At 46.3% G+C, this 16301-nt stretch overlaps 3 protein-coding genes across 4 annotated transcripts; 2 read left to right on the top strand and 1 right to left on the bottom strand.

Annotated features, from left to right (window-relative positions):
- Nucleotides 1-1925: 1925 nt before the first annotated feature.
- LOC6897824 (nuclear pore complex protein Nup93-1-like) lies at nucleotides 1926-4610 on the top strand. The gene is made up of 4 exons (XM_002137893.3): nucleotides 1926-2153; nucleotides 2209-2392; nucleotides 2456-3834; nucleotides 3904-4610. The coding sequence occupies exons 1-4, from the start codon at nucleotides 1993-1995 to the stop codon at nucleotides 4574-4576; spliced, it is 2397 nt and encodes a 798-aa protein (XP_002137929.2). The 5' UTR covers nucleotides 1926-1992; the 3' UTR covers nucleotides 4577-4610.
- LOC6897825 (uncharacterized) lies at nucleotides 4597-5857 on the bottom strand. The gene is made up of 2 exons (XM_002137894.3): nucleotides 5196-5857; nucleotides 4597-5131 (listed from the first exon to the last, which is right to left on the bottom strand). Exons 1-2 carry the CDS (start codon nucleotides 5434-5436, stop codon nucleotides 4623-4625), a joined length of 750 nt encoding a protein of 249 aa, XP_002137930.3. The 5' UTR covers nucleotides 5437-5857; the 3' UTR covers nucleotides 4597-4622.
- Nucleotides 5858-6180: 323 nt separating this feature from the next.
- l(3)05822 (lethal (3) 05822) lies at nucleotides 6181-16256 on the top strand. 2 transcript variants are annotated; one of them, XM_001359652.5, is made up of 4 exons: nucleotides 6181-6964; nucleotides 13521-14983; nucleotides 15050-15325; nucleotides 15403-16256. In XM_001359652.5, exons 2-4 carry the CDS (start codon nucleotides 13526-13528, stop codon nucleotides 15529-15531), a joined length of 1863 nt encoding a protein of 620 aa, XP_001359689.3. In that variant the 5' UTR covers nucleotides 6181-6964; nucleotides 13521-13525; the 3' UTR covers nucleotides 15532-16256. The 2 variants fall into 2 exon arrangements, with proteins under 2 accessions (XP_001359689.3, XP_015038138.2); XM_015182652.2 differs by lacking the exon at nucleotides 6181-6964 and adding an exon at nucleotides 13278-13430.
- Nucleotides 16257-16301: the final 45 nt, after the last annotated feature.

The raw sequence follows: 16301 nt of genomic DNA, 5'->3' as shown, positions 1-16301 counted from the left end.
ACTCTCCAGCCCTACAAACAGGATGAGGTATATTTACGGTATATCGGTATATAATGGTATATTTTGCCAGTTTCATCAATCTATTAATTTAATTTTCAATGTTATATAGAAATCCAATAAAAGGAAGTATTTCGAATAGGCCAATCATGTATAGAATAGATTCATCAATCGTACAAAATTGAGTGGGCATGGCTAAATATTCCATATAGATAGTATTATTCAACGGAACAAAGAATATGAGGAATTGGTCGTTTTTTTGAATCGAATTTGAATTCGCCGCAGTTCGCTTTAGCAACAATGAGTCCCATTCCATACACAATGTTGCGGCAACATTTACTTGAAAACCGTGTTTTAGTCAAAATACAATAAAAGCAACCTAAAAACTAACCAATTGTGTAGAAAATTGATTCATTAATCGTATTAAATAATGTGGGCATAGATAAAGGCCCGGTTGACAACATTTAAGTCCTTGTCGCTCACATTCAAAAAAGTTCGATTTGGCGCGCACCACTCGGTATATTTTTCAAATGAGACCGTATATTTCGGTGCTTTTCTGAGGGTCATACTGTAGAAATACTGGTTTTCGCCGCGCTCCCATGGTATTTTTGTCAATTTCATCAATCTATTAATTTAATTTTCAATGTTATATAGAAATCCAATAAATGCAAGTATTTCGAATAGACCAATCATGTATAAAATTGATTCATCAATCGTACAAAATTGAGTGGGCATGGCTAAATATTCCATATAGATAGTATTATTCAACGGAACAAAGAATATGAGGAATTGGTCTTTTTTTTGAATCGAATTTGAATTCGCCGCAGTTCGCTTTAGCAACAATGAGTCTCATTCCATACACAAAAGTTGCTGCAACATTTACTTGAAAACCGTTTTTTGGTCAAAATAAACTACATTAAGGTAATTAAAAGAAGCAATCTTGTAGAAAATACATTTATCTATGGGATAAAGCTAAGTGGGCAAATCTATATAGCTTGAAATATAGGCAATACCCGATTCGCCGCAGTTTCGCTATTGCAACAATGAGTCCCATTCCATGCACAAATGTTGCTAACTCCATGCACAAATGTTGCTAATTCCATGCACACATACCCTGGGGGAAATGGATGTTATAGAATTTTGAATATGTTTGTCATCCAAGGCCAAAACAATTTATTTCTAAAATATTTTAATATTATTCAATATTATTTATTATATTATTTTTAATATTTCAGCGATATTTTGAAGCTTATTGTCTTCTTGTAGGGACCAAGAATAGGTATCAGGATCGAGATATATATACAAAACACTCATCATATACATGAATATGTCTAAAAAATGTCAATTTGAGAAAAGGTCTTTATTAGTTACGTTTTATCTTCATATCAATATATATACTTTCAAATACAATTTACAAAATAGGGTATACAAAGACCTATACTACGGCTTACACGCAACATTGTGACTCTTTTTTTTGTTGAACTTTTTCGTTTAACCCTTTTTTTACAATAAATACAATAAAAGCAAGGACTAAAAACTATCCAATCTTGTAGAAAATTGATTCATCAATGGGATAAAATTATGTGGGCATTGCTAAGAGATTTAATTAGTCAGCATTTTTCAATGGAATATCAAAAGTGAGCAATATGAACGAATTTCCTTTTTCTTTTGTTTTGATTAACCTATTTCGCTACTTGTTTTTTGTTTGACTTATTTCGCTAAAACCTCTTTTTACGCAAAATCCAATAAATGCAAGTATTTAAAATAAGCCAGTCAAGTAGAAAATTGATTTATTAATCGGATAAAATTATGTGGGCATGGCTAAATGTTCTATTTAGCTGGTAATATTCAACGGAACAAAGAATATGAGGAATATGGTTTCCAATCCTGACGGAGAACGATTAACGATTACAAGCCAAGGGGGTATTTCAATCCGCGGCCTCTAAACGCGGCATTTTTTTTTTTTTAATTTGTTTACATTTATTGTCACTCAAAATGGATTTAAATACGTTGCTGCAGCGCGCCCAGAACCTGACAAATGAGGCTAAAGCCGAGTACGAGATGCCGCAGGTGGAGCGTACGCTCCAACAGGTGTTGCAGGCCACCACGGACCTACACTCGCGCGTCACTCAGTCCAGCAACAAAGATATACAAGCGTAAGTAAATAAAGGAATTGTGCGATTTCCCAGGCTGATCATGTTTCTGCGACAGGCATATACTGCTCGGTTCCAAGGGCATAGATCTTCCCAAGCTTACCCAAAAGCTGGAGGCGCTCAATGCACGAAATACCTTCGAACCGGTCGATGTGGTTGGGGCTGACACGGATGTGTGCACGTTCCTGAAAAACGAGCGCGAGAACGCCATACTTTCAGTGATTGAGGATACCAATAAAAACGTGAGTACATGGTTTTGCTGCTCCTCCTACATTCACTAGAATGGCCTTCTCCTTCTTAAACAGATCAGTGAAACGGTGAGCAAACAGAAGTGGGTGAACCTGAACAGCACTTGGAATGAGGAGAAAAGCCGGTTGCTGGACGCGCTGATTGGACCCTCGCAGAACTTTATCGATCTGCAGCGTCTGCCAGAGCACATTAGCCTCGATCCCAATTTGCCGATAAGCAGATGCCTCAGCCCGATGGAGCTTATCTACGCCCAGGAGCTGCGCCACTATAACGAACTGCTGCTGAAGGGCGCCCACCGACCAAATCTTGTGCAGAAGTTCGCCGTGTTGACCAGCAGCTTTGGCGATGATCGGCTGACGGACATGTGGTCAACGGTGGCCGCCGTGACGCAGGTGAACGAGCCCGTCCACAGCGATCCCATCAAAGCTCGCCAGCAGCGGCCAGAGTTTGTTATTAACGCCAAATCGTGTCTCGAGAGGCACTACAAGATCTACATGTGCACCCTGGTGGGGGCTGCCCACTCCAGCAATTGCTATCAACTGGTACGCGCCTATGTGACCAATCGATTCAGCGCTCAGCAGGCAATCGGCCTGGTGGACACGTTGGACGACAAGCCACTGTGGCCCATGGTCTACTATTCCCTGCGCTGTGGAGCAGCAGAGGCGGCTGTGGAATTCCTGCACGAGGCCGGACCCAGTTACGAAGACTTTGCCCAGGTCATCGCCGATCGCAGCGCGGGCGCCGTGAATTCGAGGACAGAGACACAGCTGAAGCTGCAGTACGCCAACAAGATTAAGAACTCCACCGATGCATATAAGAAGGCAGTGTACTGCTTAATCCTGGGCTGCGACCCCAACGAGTTGCACGGCGAGGTGGCCAAGACTATCGACGACTATTTATGGATCAAGCTGGCTATGCTCCGTCCCGGGGATGCCGCCGGCTATGGTAGGCTCCAGTCGGAGATCCTCGAGAAGTATGGCGAAAAGCATTTCCATGCCAGCAACCAGACTGACGTCTATTTCAAAGCCCTGGTTCTTGTCGGCCTTTTTGAAGCCTCGATTGAGCTACTGGCCCGCAATGGTCAATCCGTTCATGCCGTCCACATGGCCATTGCCCTGCACGAGCTGGGGGTGCTGGGCGGAGCCCGCAGTGTATCGCAACCGTTGCTGTCCATCGACATCGCCGACCCTCAGCCGCTGCGCCGCCTCAATCTGACGAGATTGGTCCGGCTGTACGCGCAGCGCTTCGAGCGCACGGATACGACGGAGGCTCTTAACTACTACTTCACCCTACGTTGCTTGCGAGATCCGAAGGGCCGGAACATGTTCCTCACCTGCGTCTGTGATCTGGTGGTAGGCAGCGGGGCGCTGGATACCAGCATTTTCGACTTGATATTCGGCCAGCGGATGACTGATGCCGACGAAGAGGTTCCAGGGTGAGTCTGAGTGTATTTCTCCGTGTCCCCCCACCAGCATACCATCACTTTCTTTAATTCCTTTCTCAGAGGAGTATTCAGTCAATTTGATTGTCCGGAGTTTGACACGAACACCACGGCCTCGCTGATCGCAGAAGAGCTGGTTGCCCGAGGCAGCTTCGAAATGGCCGTGCGGCTTTACGAGTTGGCTGGCAACTACAACCTCGCCCTGAAGCACTTCAACATTCTTCTGGCACAGGTCGTGCAGTTGTCGCCGCAGGAGGGATCACAGCGGGCCCGTCTTCGAGACGAGGCTAATCGATTTAGCAGACTCTTGGCAGCGCTCCGTATAGATGTCGAGCCCAAAATAAGGGGCAGCTTTGCACTGCTGCAGCTGCTCCTCGTTTTCTTTGACCTCCATCATGAGGGGAAGCTGGTCCAAGCTCTAGAACAGCTGCAGCGCACGCAGCTGATGCCAAACACCACGGATGATGTGGAGGGCTGTTTGACCACCATCAAGAAACTCAGCGGAGAGGTCATCAAGGTGATCCCCGACGTGATGGTGGCTGCCATGGACATCACACTCACCCAGTACAACCAGTTGATGCCGTCGGGCACCTGTAGCTCGAATCAGCTGCAGTTGCAGCTCGAAAAGTTGCGAGTGCGGGCCAAAGCCTTGTCCAACCTCGCCGCCAGCATGCCTTTCCGCATGCCCTACGAAACCAACAAACGTCTGATGCAGCTGGAGCTGATGATGCACTAGAATAAAAGTATGCTAACCTCTACAGGAGATCAGATATGTACTCTATTTATTTCATCAGCATGAAAATGTACTCCTCCTCTTCGGTGTCCGCGTGATCTTCAAGTCTCTGCTCAAGTTCCTGTATTCTAAGAAGAGCAGCAGCCAGCTGTTGCTGCAAGTTAACGCTGATGTCTTTGGTTCCTTGGCAGGATGGACATGAGTCAGTACCTTTCGAATTGTCCTCGTCGATTCCCTCATCTTCAGCCTCGTTCCTGAGAGGGAGATCCAAGGGATCTTCAGTGTCAGTGCCAAGATTCAGTTCAGGTAAGGCTTGCTTTGGCAACTTGCTGTTTTTGTTGGGCAGCAGACTCGGACGAAAGTGTCTGGAGCATATAAAGGGCCACTTTAATCCGTCTTTAAGCCTGCACAGCTTCATCCACTCTGTTCGCAACTGCGGATCTGTGGGAAAACAGTGCAATCTATCGGGCGGCGATCGTGTCGTGCAATCCCCAATGCAGCACTTTCGCACCAACTTTTTCTTCTTTGCGGCGCCATGGTGCAGTCCGTCTGTCTTGCCTGAAAATCAAAGGATCGTCAGAGTATATCTCCTTTAGCTACTACTAATAGTGACCTGACCTACCCACAAAGAGCGTTGGTACTGCCCAGGCGAACAATTTGGACTTGCCGAAACAGTGCGGCTCAAAGTGTCGCCGGCACACCCGCCGATTCGAGAGTTTTGCGTCCTTTGGCATGCAGAGATTCTCCATCCACTTCAGCCTGACGCTCGGCTTTGAAGGAAACTTGAACATAGAGCTGCTATCTTGCATGCCACTCTCGTGACATTCGGAAACCGTGCAACGAAGACGTTCATATTTAATCATTTTTTTGTTTTTTTTTTATGTGACCTTGAAGTGAAATGGAGAAAGCAACAAGTGTTGTAAGCCGTTTCTAAGCTTGTCTTTAAATTTGGTCCTTTTCCATGCACTCCATTTCATATAATAGCTGGAAACTCGATTGGAAGTGCTACGACAAGTGCTATTTGGACAGCATTCAGTGCATCAAGCGTCTAAGAACATTAAATATTTATTTCAAATTGTTTTTTGTTCAACCGAAATTTATCCATTTTTTGCCAGACGTAATAAAGGTTTCATAATTTTAGACCAGTTCAGGTGAAAGATATCGTGGTTGTCTTTAAGTTCAGCGGAAAGATGACATGGATCTCCAAAAATTATTTAAAATCAGTAATATTTTCCGCCATTTTCCTGAAGTTTTTGAACTGTTTAAAAAGAGGGTGTTAAGTGGGTTAAGTTCGATATACGATATATAATGGTATATTTTGTCAATTTCATCAATCTATTAAATTTCATTTTCAAGTTATATAGATATCCAAAAAACGCAAGTATTTAGAATAAACCAGTAAAGTAGAAAAGTGATTCATTATTCGGATAAAATTATGTGGGCATGGCTAAATGTTCTATATAGCTGAGAATACTCCACGGAAGATCAAAAACGAGGAATATGTAAAATATAACTTTAACTTGTCAGTATATTTACGGTATATTTTTTAAATGAGATGGTCTGTTTCGGTATATTTCTGAGGGTCGCACGGTATATTTGATCGATAAGTCCGCGGTCACACTGGTGGTAAGCGCGGAGAAAAAATTTTAACAAAAATTGCGTTGGAACGCCCATTTGAAAGAATATTTAACAATAAAAAAAGTGTAGAACTACTCAGTGCATTGGTGCTGTATTCCCCAGTTGCGCGGCAGAGTGTTGGGTCCCAGAGAACAAGTCGGTACAAAGATTTCGCTTTTGTTGCCTCTCTGATGAGGGAATGTGTGCCGTGGTGTGTGTGCGTGCGTGTAATTAAACAAAAGTATTAAGCAAAAGTTACATATTTTGCAATCCGCGCCCGTCTACTACGGAGGAAAAAAGGCAGATACAAAGGCAGACAGACAATTGTCACAGTTGCAGCTGCGTCGCAGGCTGCACTTCCTACAACGGTTTTTGGGCCCCTGCTCCTGGATTTGCAGCTGCTGTTATTTGGCTGACGTTGTTGTTGTCATACTCGCACACACACACCACCTCTCGTTAACTACCTTGAAAGCCGTCGAGGCAGAGCGAGAGGGAAAGACAGAAGGCGCGCGCGGTAAAAAGTGCAAAGTTGATGCCGTTCAAATAAGCTTGGACACTGTGTGCTGTCAGTGTGTGCGTTTGTTACTGTTGTTCGTGTGTGCGTTTGTGCGTGAGCACAGGCATTAGTCATTTTTGGCCTGGGCTAAAACTGGACTGGAAGATTGGGCCTGGCCTGGTCTTTCGCTCTTGTTCGTTGATCCCCAGCAACACATCATTTGGAGAGCATCAACCAAAGAGGGACACATCAAAGTCATCTGTGCGGATCGTCAAAAGGTTAGTTACCCGCTCTGCATTGACATTGGTGCACCCTGCACCCTCTTAACTTGGCCAACACTCGCACGCACCCCCACTTTATATCATATATGTACATCATATAGGTATCCAGCGATCTATTCAGGCTATTTGCTTAATTGAAATTACAGTCAAGGTCGTATTTGTTAATTAATTAAATGTTTGCCTGGTTGCCTGGGCTGCTGTGTTATTCGTGGGGTTGGTAATACGAGAAGAGACTTTCAGTTGTTGCATAAACCCGATATGCTACGTTAGCTACCGACTGTTTGTTCACGCCTCAGCGATAAGGAATTCAGTGACATTTATGGATGAGAAATGTACATGCATACACATATGCGTGCATGCACTCATACATATATACATATGTATTTAATCGCTCCATCTTTGTCGTGCACTTGTTTGCCTGAAGCTCTTCCTTATAGCACAAGGCACCCTTTTCCACACTCTTTCCCACACACTTTGCGCAATGCAATGCCGAAGGAATTTCATTTTCGTGTTGTCACTTTCAGGCGCAGCAGGTGTGTCTTGCTTTTACTGTTTTGCCTCACTTTCCATGCCACCGACTCCATCCGATCGGCACATGGCGTCCATCCCTCGCATCGCCTCGCTGCGCCACTGTTTCGTTTCGGAGATAAAGTTCTTCAAAGAGTATGCACTCGTACGTATGTGGTACAATATCTGAAATGCTTCTGCGATCCCCGACTGCTTGTTCAAAACAGGAAACGGCTTGAGAAGCCTTTATCACAGAACATGGGATATGGTATTGCGCTCAGGGAGAGAGGGAGGGGAGGGTGGAGTGGATATGTGCACTCTCCAGCTGGCTCGCTCTAGCGAAACAAACTACAAACTACCTTCAAAAGAACATTCTTCTCTGAGCGTTCTGGAATGCACCTGTCAAGTGCACTTACTATATACTGGCCCGTTGGACACACATTCTAGTGCGTAAACTTCAAGCTTTGATTGTATTCAACTTTGACCCACATTCGTCAAATGTCCCCCCCCACATGGCACGCCACGCATCACAGAGAGAGTGAGAGAGAGAGAGAGGGAGCTCGCACTCGCTGATGCAGCAGCTCCCCGTATAATAGTTTTTTGTAGTCGAACGTGCAATTTTAGATCGCATTGTTTGCTTAGAATTCGCTACTGCAAGAAATAAGTACATACACAAATGTGTATTTGTGTATCCACTACAAATGCATGCATATACTTAGTCATATAGTACTATGTACTTGCATATACGAATGCATGCAAATAAGTTATAGAATGAATTGCATGCGCTGGAAAAAAACAACAGAGAATAACCATAAGCACGACGGCACCGCACCGAGAAACGTGCTGACAATGCCGAATGGTGCGGATGATTTTGCCAATTTTGATTTCACCTCTCCAACGGCTTTTTCATCCTCCTCCATTCCCTCTCGTTCTAAGCGGGGCATATGTACGTACATGTATACGTACATATATGACAAAAGGTGGAAAGGAAAAGAAGGATTGGGCCAGCTTCGAGCCGAAGCTGTAGACACTCTAGACACTAGACCATGGCGAAATTACATATTAGGTGGGGTCTTCACCAGATCTGCTCGCTTTCGAGGACCATCCGTTTCTCGAACGTCGCTGTCGTCGCTAAAAAGTGGATGGTCCTGACCCTTACGTGGCTGTGGCTGTGGCTGTGACCCGTGCTCCCTTATAGGGAAGGGACTGTGACTGGGACTCTTCATCTTCATGAAAAAAACACAAAAGCTTACTAAAAATTTAAATTCAAACCAGTTCTCTCTCAGTGCTTGTTTCGACTCGTTTTAAAGTCTTCCCTACGCAAAGCCCATATAACTATTTGCCTGTGTATTGGTTTTGGATTATGTTTCACCGTTTCGGGAAGTACAAGACAAGGTCCGGGCCAGGGGGGGGAGCGTAGCAAAGTGTTTCGTTTTGGCCGCTTGCGTTGAACGCTAAATTTGATGATCATATTTGATGATAAATATGATGATAAATTTGATGATAAATATTTATTACTCGTTTGTTGTGACGCCACATTCAAGCTGTGTCTATATAGTCTTCGGTTATCATTCGGGAAGTTCGTTTACTGAAATTTAAATCGAAATCTTTAACCCTCTGCCCACTCATTTTCACTAATTAATAGATCTTTAACTCAATGGAACCTTAACCCCAAAGCCACACACAAAGCTGGGCTCTGTTTCCATCTCCATATATATCGCTTATTCTTTCTTTCCCCCTCATTTATTCTTTATCTCTGGTTCCCAACATAATCGTACGCTCAAGTCAAAGACTTTACGTAAAGTGAATGATTTCGGTTTTTGTTCTCTTTGTAATTTGCTTTAATTGCACAAATGCATCATCGTCTCGTGGCATCTCATCATCTCTTTGGGGCACGTTCCATCCAGCCACTTTCCATCATACATATATATGTACATATGTATGTGTCTATGTTCTTTATTCGGCGGCAGGTCGAACCGATCGCCAGAAATTGAGGCGTGTTTTTCATACTGAGGTTCATTTAACTTTTTATTCCGTGGCATTAAATTCAATTGGTTTCATCGGCGCTACGCCGTGCCTTCGTCCGCCCGTCCGTCCGTCCGTCCGTCCGTCCGTCCGTCCGTCCGTCCGTCCGTCCGTCCGTCCGTGGTCCGTTGTCTGCCGTCTGTCGCCTTCAAGTTGTTATTGATGTGGCGCTGTGGCGTTGGGCGCTTCTGATGTGGTTTTCCGCTCCCGTTTGCTATTTTTACGCCAGATGAGGGCATCGGCGAGCCAGCCGCTCCTCTAGCGTGTAAGAGGTTACCTTTGGTCAAGGGGGGGTCAATGGAACGACCCTTTGTATGGCCATTATGTGTGATTGTGGTCTAGTGCGGGGTCCAGTCCATTCATATCCCTGGGCGTCGGATCACAGAGACTTCAAGAGCTATTGGAACCCATTAAAGTGGTTTCACCTTTGTTTGGCATGCACCGCAAAAATAGATACATATGTACATATGTACATATGTTGGTAGGTATCCTATAGTCGCAATATTTACTGCATATATAGCTTCTGTCTTGTTATCTTTGTAACGAAAATAAAAGCCTTCAAGGTCGTCCCAGACGGTGCGAGTCTATGAAAATCTCGAGCTAGCAACGGAATTGCTTGGAGATGGGCGGATCGTGGGGGGGAGAACCGCAGAAAGCATAGCGCAGAAGCGTACAAAGTAAATTAATTAAAATGGAGCATGGAAATCGGTATTTCAAATGCAATTTTCAAGCCATCATCTCATTTCGTTTTCTTTTCTTTTCATTCCGTTTCATTCGATTATTAATATCGTCTGTCCGCTGTCGCAGTCGCTGTTGAGGCTTTGCTCTCACTTTGATCGTGGGGAAGGGGAAGAGCGAGAGGGAGGGCATATCAGCCATCAGCTCCACCCCACACACATGCACACACACACACACACAGACACGGACGTCTCTTTGTCACTTTCTTTTGTTCTGCTTTCCATCTTCCACTGCCAACTGCCATCTTCTCCCCACTTCTTCGTGAGAAGCTGCTCGGAACGTGCGGTCAAGCCGATTTGATGATGGATTCGAAGTTGTGTTAGATCGAGAGTCAAATGCTTCTCATAAAACCACACAGTGAATCACCCAAACACCCACATGTTTTAAAGCCCATCCAACAATATTTTCACTCGAAATCGGTTGCCCATATCTACTCGTATTGTTGGGGGGGAAACAAGCAAAGCAATTAGCAAGCAAGCTGCATTTTCACAGACAACCGTTCTCTTCTCATAAATAGTAGTATTTGGCAGTGACCTCCGACTTCCCACTAGCCGCTAACTCCCCCCCGACCCTCTGGGGAAAACCGGTTGCTGGCATTGACTCAAACCTCCTCTTATCAACGAAACGAAACCAAAAACATTGCGAAGAATAGGCTTCATTACAAGCTCCCTGCCCTGCCCTGCCCTGCAGCTTTTAATAAAGCTCTTATACTACTGTAGCACAGCTCGTCTTCTTGTTATACTACTGTAGCACAAGAGATCTGCAAGCTGTAGAACACTCCACAACGAAGAGGAGGAGGAGCTGATGGAATAAAGAAAAAACAGAGAGGAGAGCGAAGAGATGGTGACTCTGATCTCATCATCAGCTCAATAAAATCCCCTTTCTCTATTGGAAACGTGTGGCAAAATATGCGAATGACCACTTTATATATTATGTACATTCGAATTGATTCATAATGATTAGAAATATGGGATTGTAGAGCATGCCATTTCCATCTCTATTTTGATTTCATTTCTCGCCAAACATCACCGATTAGAGGCGATTATTTGATCAATTTTACTGACGCCAAATGCTACGGGGGGAAGGACACACACACACACACACGCTCCACGTTACACGTTACACAGGGTTACGTACGTGAAATTCCGCCGCAAGAGTTCTTCCCTGTATTCGTTTGGGGTCTGTTTAGGATTGGTCTGCTCTTCACAGCGTTGGAGGTGGGGGAGTGGGCCTGCAAATGATTAAATTGGCATTCAGAATCCCAACAATTCCACTGTACGAGTGGACGTGCCTGTATGGGATGGGGTGTATGAGTGGGTGGGCAGGCAGTACCTTTACCGCTCTACCTCCCTGCCACCCTGCCACCCTGCCTTCCATCATCAGCACCTTCTGAAGGTGATTTTAATTAGATTGCAACTGTAACTGTTTGTTCGCAGCTCTCCGCTTTGGTCTGAACGAGTAACGGGTAAGGGGCAACGGGCGGCAACGTGTCGGCGATTAGCGTCACAATCAGTCATTCATTCACTCAGCCATTCCGTTCGTTCCGTTTGTTTCCTCAGTGAAACAACACTCTCTAACACAAATCTAGGTTTACTTTCGTATTCTATTCTTTTCTCGCTATTGATTGTTGATTTTGAGCTGTTAGTTGGAAGAAACGAGAAATTTACATGAATTTCGCATGCATTCATTGTTTTGTTTATGAACTCGGATGAAAGTTTGAAAGTTTTAGATCTGTTTATCTTTGTTCTCATAAATGAATTTGAATTTGCAGCAACTGTCGCTTAACATATGCGGAAATGAAACACGTTACTTGGCTGCCATGTGTAAAAAATACAGCCCACACGTAATAGAATACACCCCCCCGATCACGGTCCAGCCCTGAGAGGCGGATACCAAATTGCGTAGAATCCATAATCCATTCTGGTGGAATGCGCTTTGGGGAATTCTCTCCAAATGACGCCGCCACTATTTATCTATTCCTCTGAATGTATTTCTAATGAATGAAACATTCCAAAATTGTATCCAGCTTATGGAGGGGGAGGGAGGGAGGCCCAATACTTTTTTTGCGACGTAAAATATTCCGATAAGAATAATATTATTTGTATTTTGTTATTCCCTACAGCGGGCGGCTCTTCTTATCAATCCAACATTGTGCCCCAAGCCCAGTGTTTCCCCCCCGTTATTGTGCGCTCCTCTCACTCTCTCTCTCAGAGATGCTGTAGAGGCGCTCGGATACGGTTCCGTAATGTACCGGGCACCGACCCGCACCGAGAGACGTCTGTCGCAAGTGGGGCATGAAGCACGAGGCACTAGGCAGCTACTGCAACATTTCGGGTTAATTTGGGCATTTGTTTCCACTCTCTGCTCCCCTCTCTGATATCACAGATGCCCCCTTGTTTACAAAAGTCGAACCAAAATCCAAATAATTAGCAGAAAGCAGAAAAAGCATTTGGTTTGTGGTTTGAGGGCGTGCATTTGCACCAGAATGGGAATGGAAATGGGAATGGGGATGAGGATCTCTTCCTTAATGGGATGCCGTGACGTAACGTGACGTTAATGCTGCGAACGAAAAACATAAACAAAAAGCGTCCTTCTGCTTCTTCGATGTCATGGCCGTTGCCTGTCGATGGATGGCTTTTTATTACTATGGCATTTCGCGAAAGAGGGAGCCCTCTTTTATGATAGTTCCCATTGAATCTGATTTCCAGCCGTGCCCATAGACTGCGAATGAATCACTCGATTCCCGCCCGGTTCTAATGGTTCCACTTGGGGGTTATCTCTATGCCTGAAGCTATTTTATCTACGGGTCTTGGCCATAATTCCCCTGTTATCGGGCTGTGGCTCTTGGCCGAAATTCTTATCTTGTTTTGTAAACACTACGAATGTACATACCCAGGTGCACGGCATAGAACAGCAGGCCATGGGGCGACACCGACTCAGATATATGTATGTACTTATACACATAAATCCCGAAGGGTCAAGATAGACTTCTGAGATGGCTTTTTCCCGTATAGTAAACTTTTTGCATACCATTCATGCCTCACCAAGAGACGTTACATTCGTTTTCATCCTTAAGTTGCCCCAAAAAACAAAGCAAACATCAAAAAAATGTTTAAATATTTTCGGATCTATTTGAGAAAATTGTTAAGTATAATAGTCCCGCGGAGACTCGTGGAGCCGGCTAGAGTCCCAGGTGTGAGGCCCTACGATTCCCTCCAGCACCCGCCAGTAGTACTTGAAAGGAAAGAGAACTCATTTGTTTTTTGGTTGTTTTATTTTGCAGGCGACATGACCATTCCATCGCGACCGGCGCCAGCACCGCCCGGATCACGGGGCCAGAGCGCCGCGGCTGGAGCCAATGCCAGCCTGGATCAGCTGCGTCTGCAGCTCCAGCAGCAGCACCTGCAGCAGCAGCAGCAGTCGCACGGCGGTAGTCTCCAGAAGCTAACCATCAAGCTCCCTCCGCCGCCCAGGGGGCCGCTGCAGCAGCAGCAGTCGCTGAATGCGCAGCACAAGAGATCCAACAACAACAATCTCTTTGAGGTGCAGACGGGCTCCAGCATCACACGAAAGTTCCCACAGGCGCGGTACACGCCAACCACCAACTGGGACGACGACCCCTTCGGAGGGGGAGGAGGCGGAGCTGCTGCCAATGGAAATGGCAACTTCAGGAAGATGCCACCGCCGCGACCGCCGCCGCCGAAGGTGCAGGTGCAAGTGAATGGACAGAAGATTGCCTCCACAGGCCAATCGGCGACGTCGACCGGTGGCGGGGGCAGCCTCATCTCCAACATCTTTCACCGCAAGAAGACATCGTCCACGGCAGCGGCTGCTGCTTCCAAGGCCGTAGTGCAGAGTCGCGTCTACGGCCTGAGCAGCGGCCATGCCGGGACGACGGCACCCACAGCAGCAGCAGCAGCTGCGGCGGGCAGTGGGGGGTTCAGCAACACGGATTGGAATGCTGCTTGGAACACGGCCACCACCACCGCCCCCATAACGAGCAGCAGCAGCAGCAGCAGCAGCGCCTACTACTCACAGACGACTAGCAATGCGGCTGCGGCTGATGGACAGCTCATCAGCTTCGACTCGCCGCCGTCGTCGCCCACCTTCACCCAAAAGTCCAACAGCGACTGCGTGAGTGTCGACAGCTTCAGCTCGGATAGCAACTTCAGTTCGCCCCACAACGGCAGCGTCTCGCAGCCGGAGAGCGGGTTCGAGGACGACTACCATCGACTATCCCGACCGGCCACCCAGAGTCCCCTCGATCCCTGGGAGGCGGTGGACAGTGGCGGCCACAGCGGCGGGGTGGACAGCTTTGGCGCGGCAGCGGTGCGTCAGACGTACCAGACATCCAATCAGGTCCGCTCGTCCGATAATCCTTTGTGCAACGGCAAGAGCCTGCTGCCGCCCACACAATCGCTGACCATGCCCACCATCATCAAGCCGAAGATTTCGCAGAAGCCGAAGGCTCCCAGGGCTCCGCCGTTCGTCGGTGGAATGCCACCCGGCTACGGAGGAGCCTTCAATCCGCCCTCTCCGCCCATGCCCAAGGGGGCTCCGCCACCACTGCCCTCCTCTGTGGGAAGTGCAGCGGCAGGAATCTCGATGCTGGACGTGATTGCGGGCAGGGTGGATGCCATGGCCCTCAGCAATGGCTGCTCGGGCTACGTCGAAGAGGAGGTGAATCCATACGCCATTGCCCTATACGACTTTGACGGCGTCGAAGAGGGCGATCTTAGCTTTAGGGTAAGTGTTTGAGGACGGACGTCCCGAATGTTTCTCCTCTCTGACTGAATGACACGGCTATTGCAGGAAAACGAGAAAATCTATCTGCTGGATCAGCCCACACCTGAATGGATGCGCGGACGCACGCGCTCCGGCTGCGAGGGTATTTTCCCGGTCACTTATGTGGACATCAAAGTGCCCCTGGGTGCGGGTGTCTCACAATCACATCCACAAGCACAGGCGCCGCCTCAGCAGCAACAACAGCAGCAGCAGACGCAACAGCACCAGAGCCAAAATAATGAGCCCACTGCGCTCTGTTTATATCACTTCCCCGGCGGGGTCGAAGGAGATCTGCCATTGCAGGTGAGAATATTGAATAGCAATTGTTTTGTCTGGGTATGACCTTACTAGCCCGATCCATCCTTTGCCTTGCTTAACAGGAGAACGAACTGGTCACAGTGCTTTATAGGATAAACGAGGAGTGGCTGTTCGGCGAGGCGGGAGGACGGCAGGGCCAGTTTCCGGCCAATTTCCTGGACCAAGTGCCCGACAACCTGCCGACGCTGTAAGGGACCAAAAACCCGAACCCGAACCACAAACCCTAGATATATATGTAATGTATACACGATACAAATGTCGATAGTGTCGAAGGGGAGCGAACTGAACCATTTACACACACACACAAACACAAACAGATTATAATTATAGAATTGTATTTTTGCTATATCCGAAACACATTACATGATACGATATAAGATAAGAGAGCAGAGAACTATGTTTAAGCCGATCAAAGGATTTCCAGCTTATACACTGGACTGAACTTTGGATTGATTTTATGCTTAGCCCGCGAATGGAATTGTTTGTTGAATTCATGCATTCGATCGATGTTTACGTATTGAATTTGAAGTATTTGCCCAGCCGCCTATATATCCCTATGTACCCTACATACACCCTATGCCCATACAGAGCAAAGAAATGGGGAAAAAAACATTGTAAATAAGTTATATTTTACGTGATTGTCTATTAATGTTTAATTATTTAAATCGAGTTTAGTTAGACGCTTAGTTAGGCACATTAACCGATTCCAATTGATGGTTCAAACCCTTTTTTTTGATTCTATGTATTGTATTGTTACGTTACGTTCAAGTGCTCGAAGGATGCCTTTGCTTATATCTCTCCTAATCGCAATTGCATATCCTAGAGGGTGCCGCCCCGCTTATGATGTATCAGGATATCACATATCCCCGCTAAGAAAGAAATATATTGAAATAAACGATGTATACAAACCTGGAAATCATCTGTTCGTTCGACTTCCAATCACTACGTTGCCTGGCCCCCA

This window comes from Drosophila pseudoobscura, chromosome 2, assembly GCF_009870125.1.
Source record: "Drosophila pseudoobscura strain MV-25-SWS-2005 chromosome 2, UCI_Dpse_MV25, whole genome shotgun sequence".
NCBI lineage: Eukaryota > Metazoa > Arthropoda > Insecta > Diptera > Drosophilidae > Drosophila > Drosophila pseudoobscura.
Note: the sequence above shows the minus strand (reverse complement) of the source record. Positions and strands in the feature narration are given on the sequence as shown.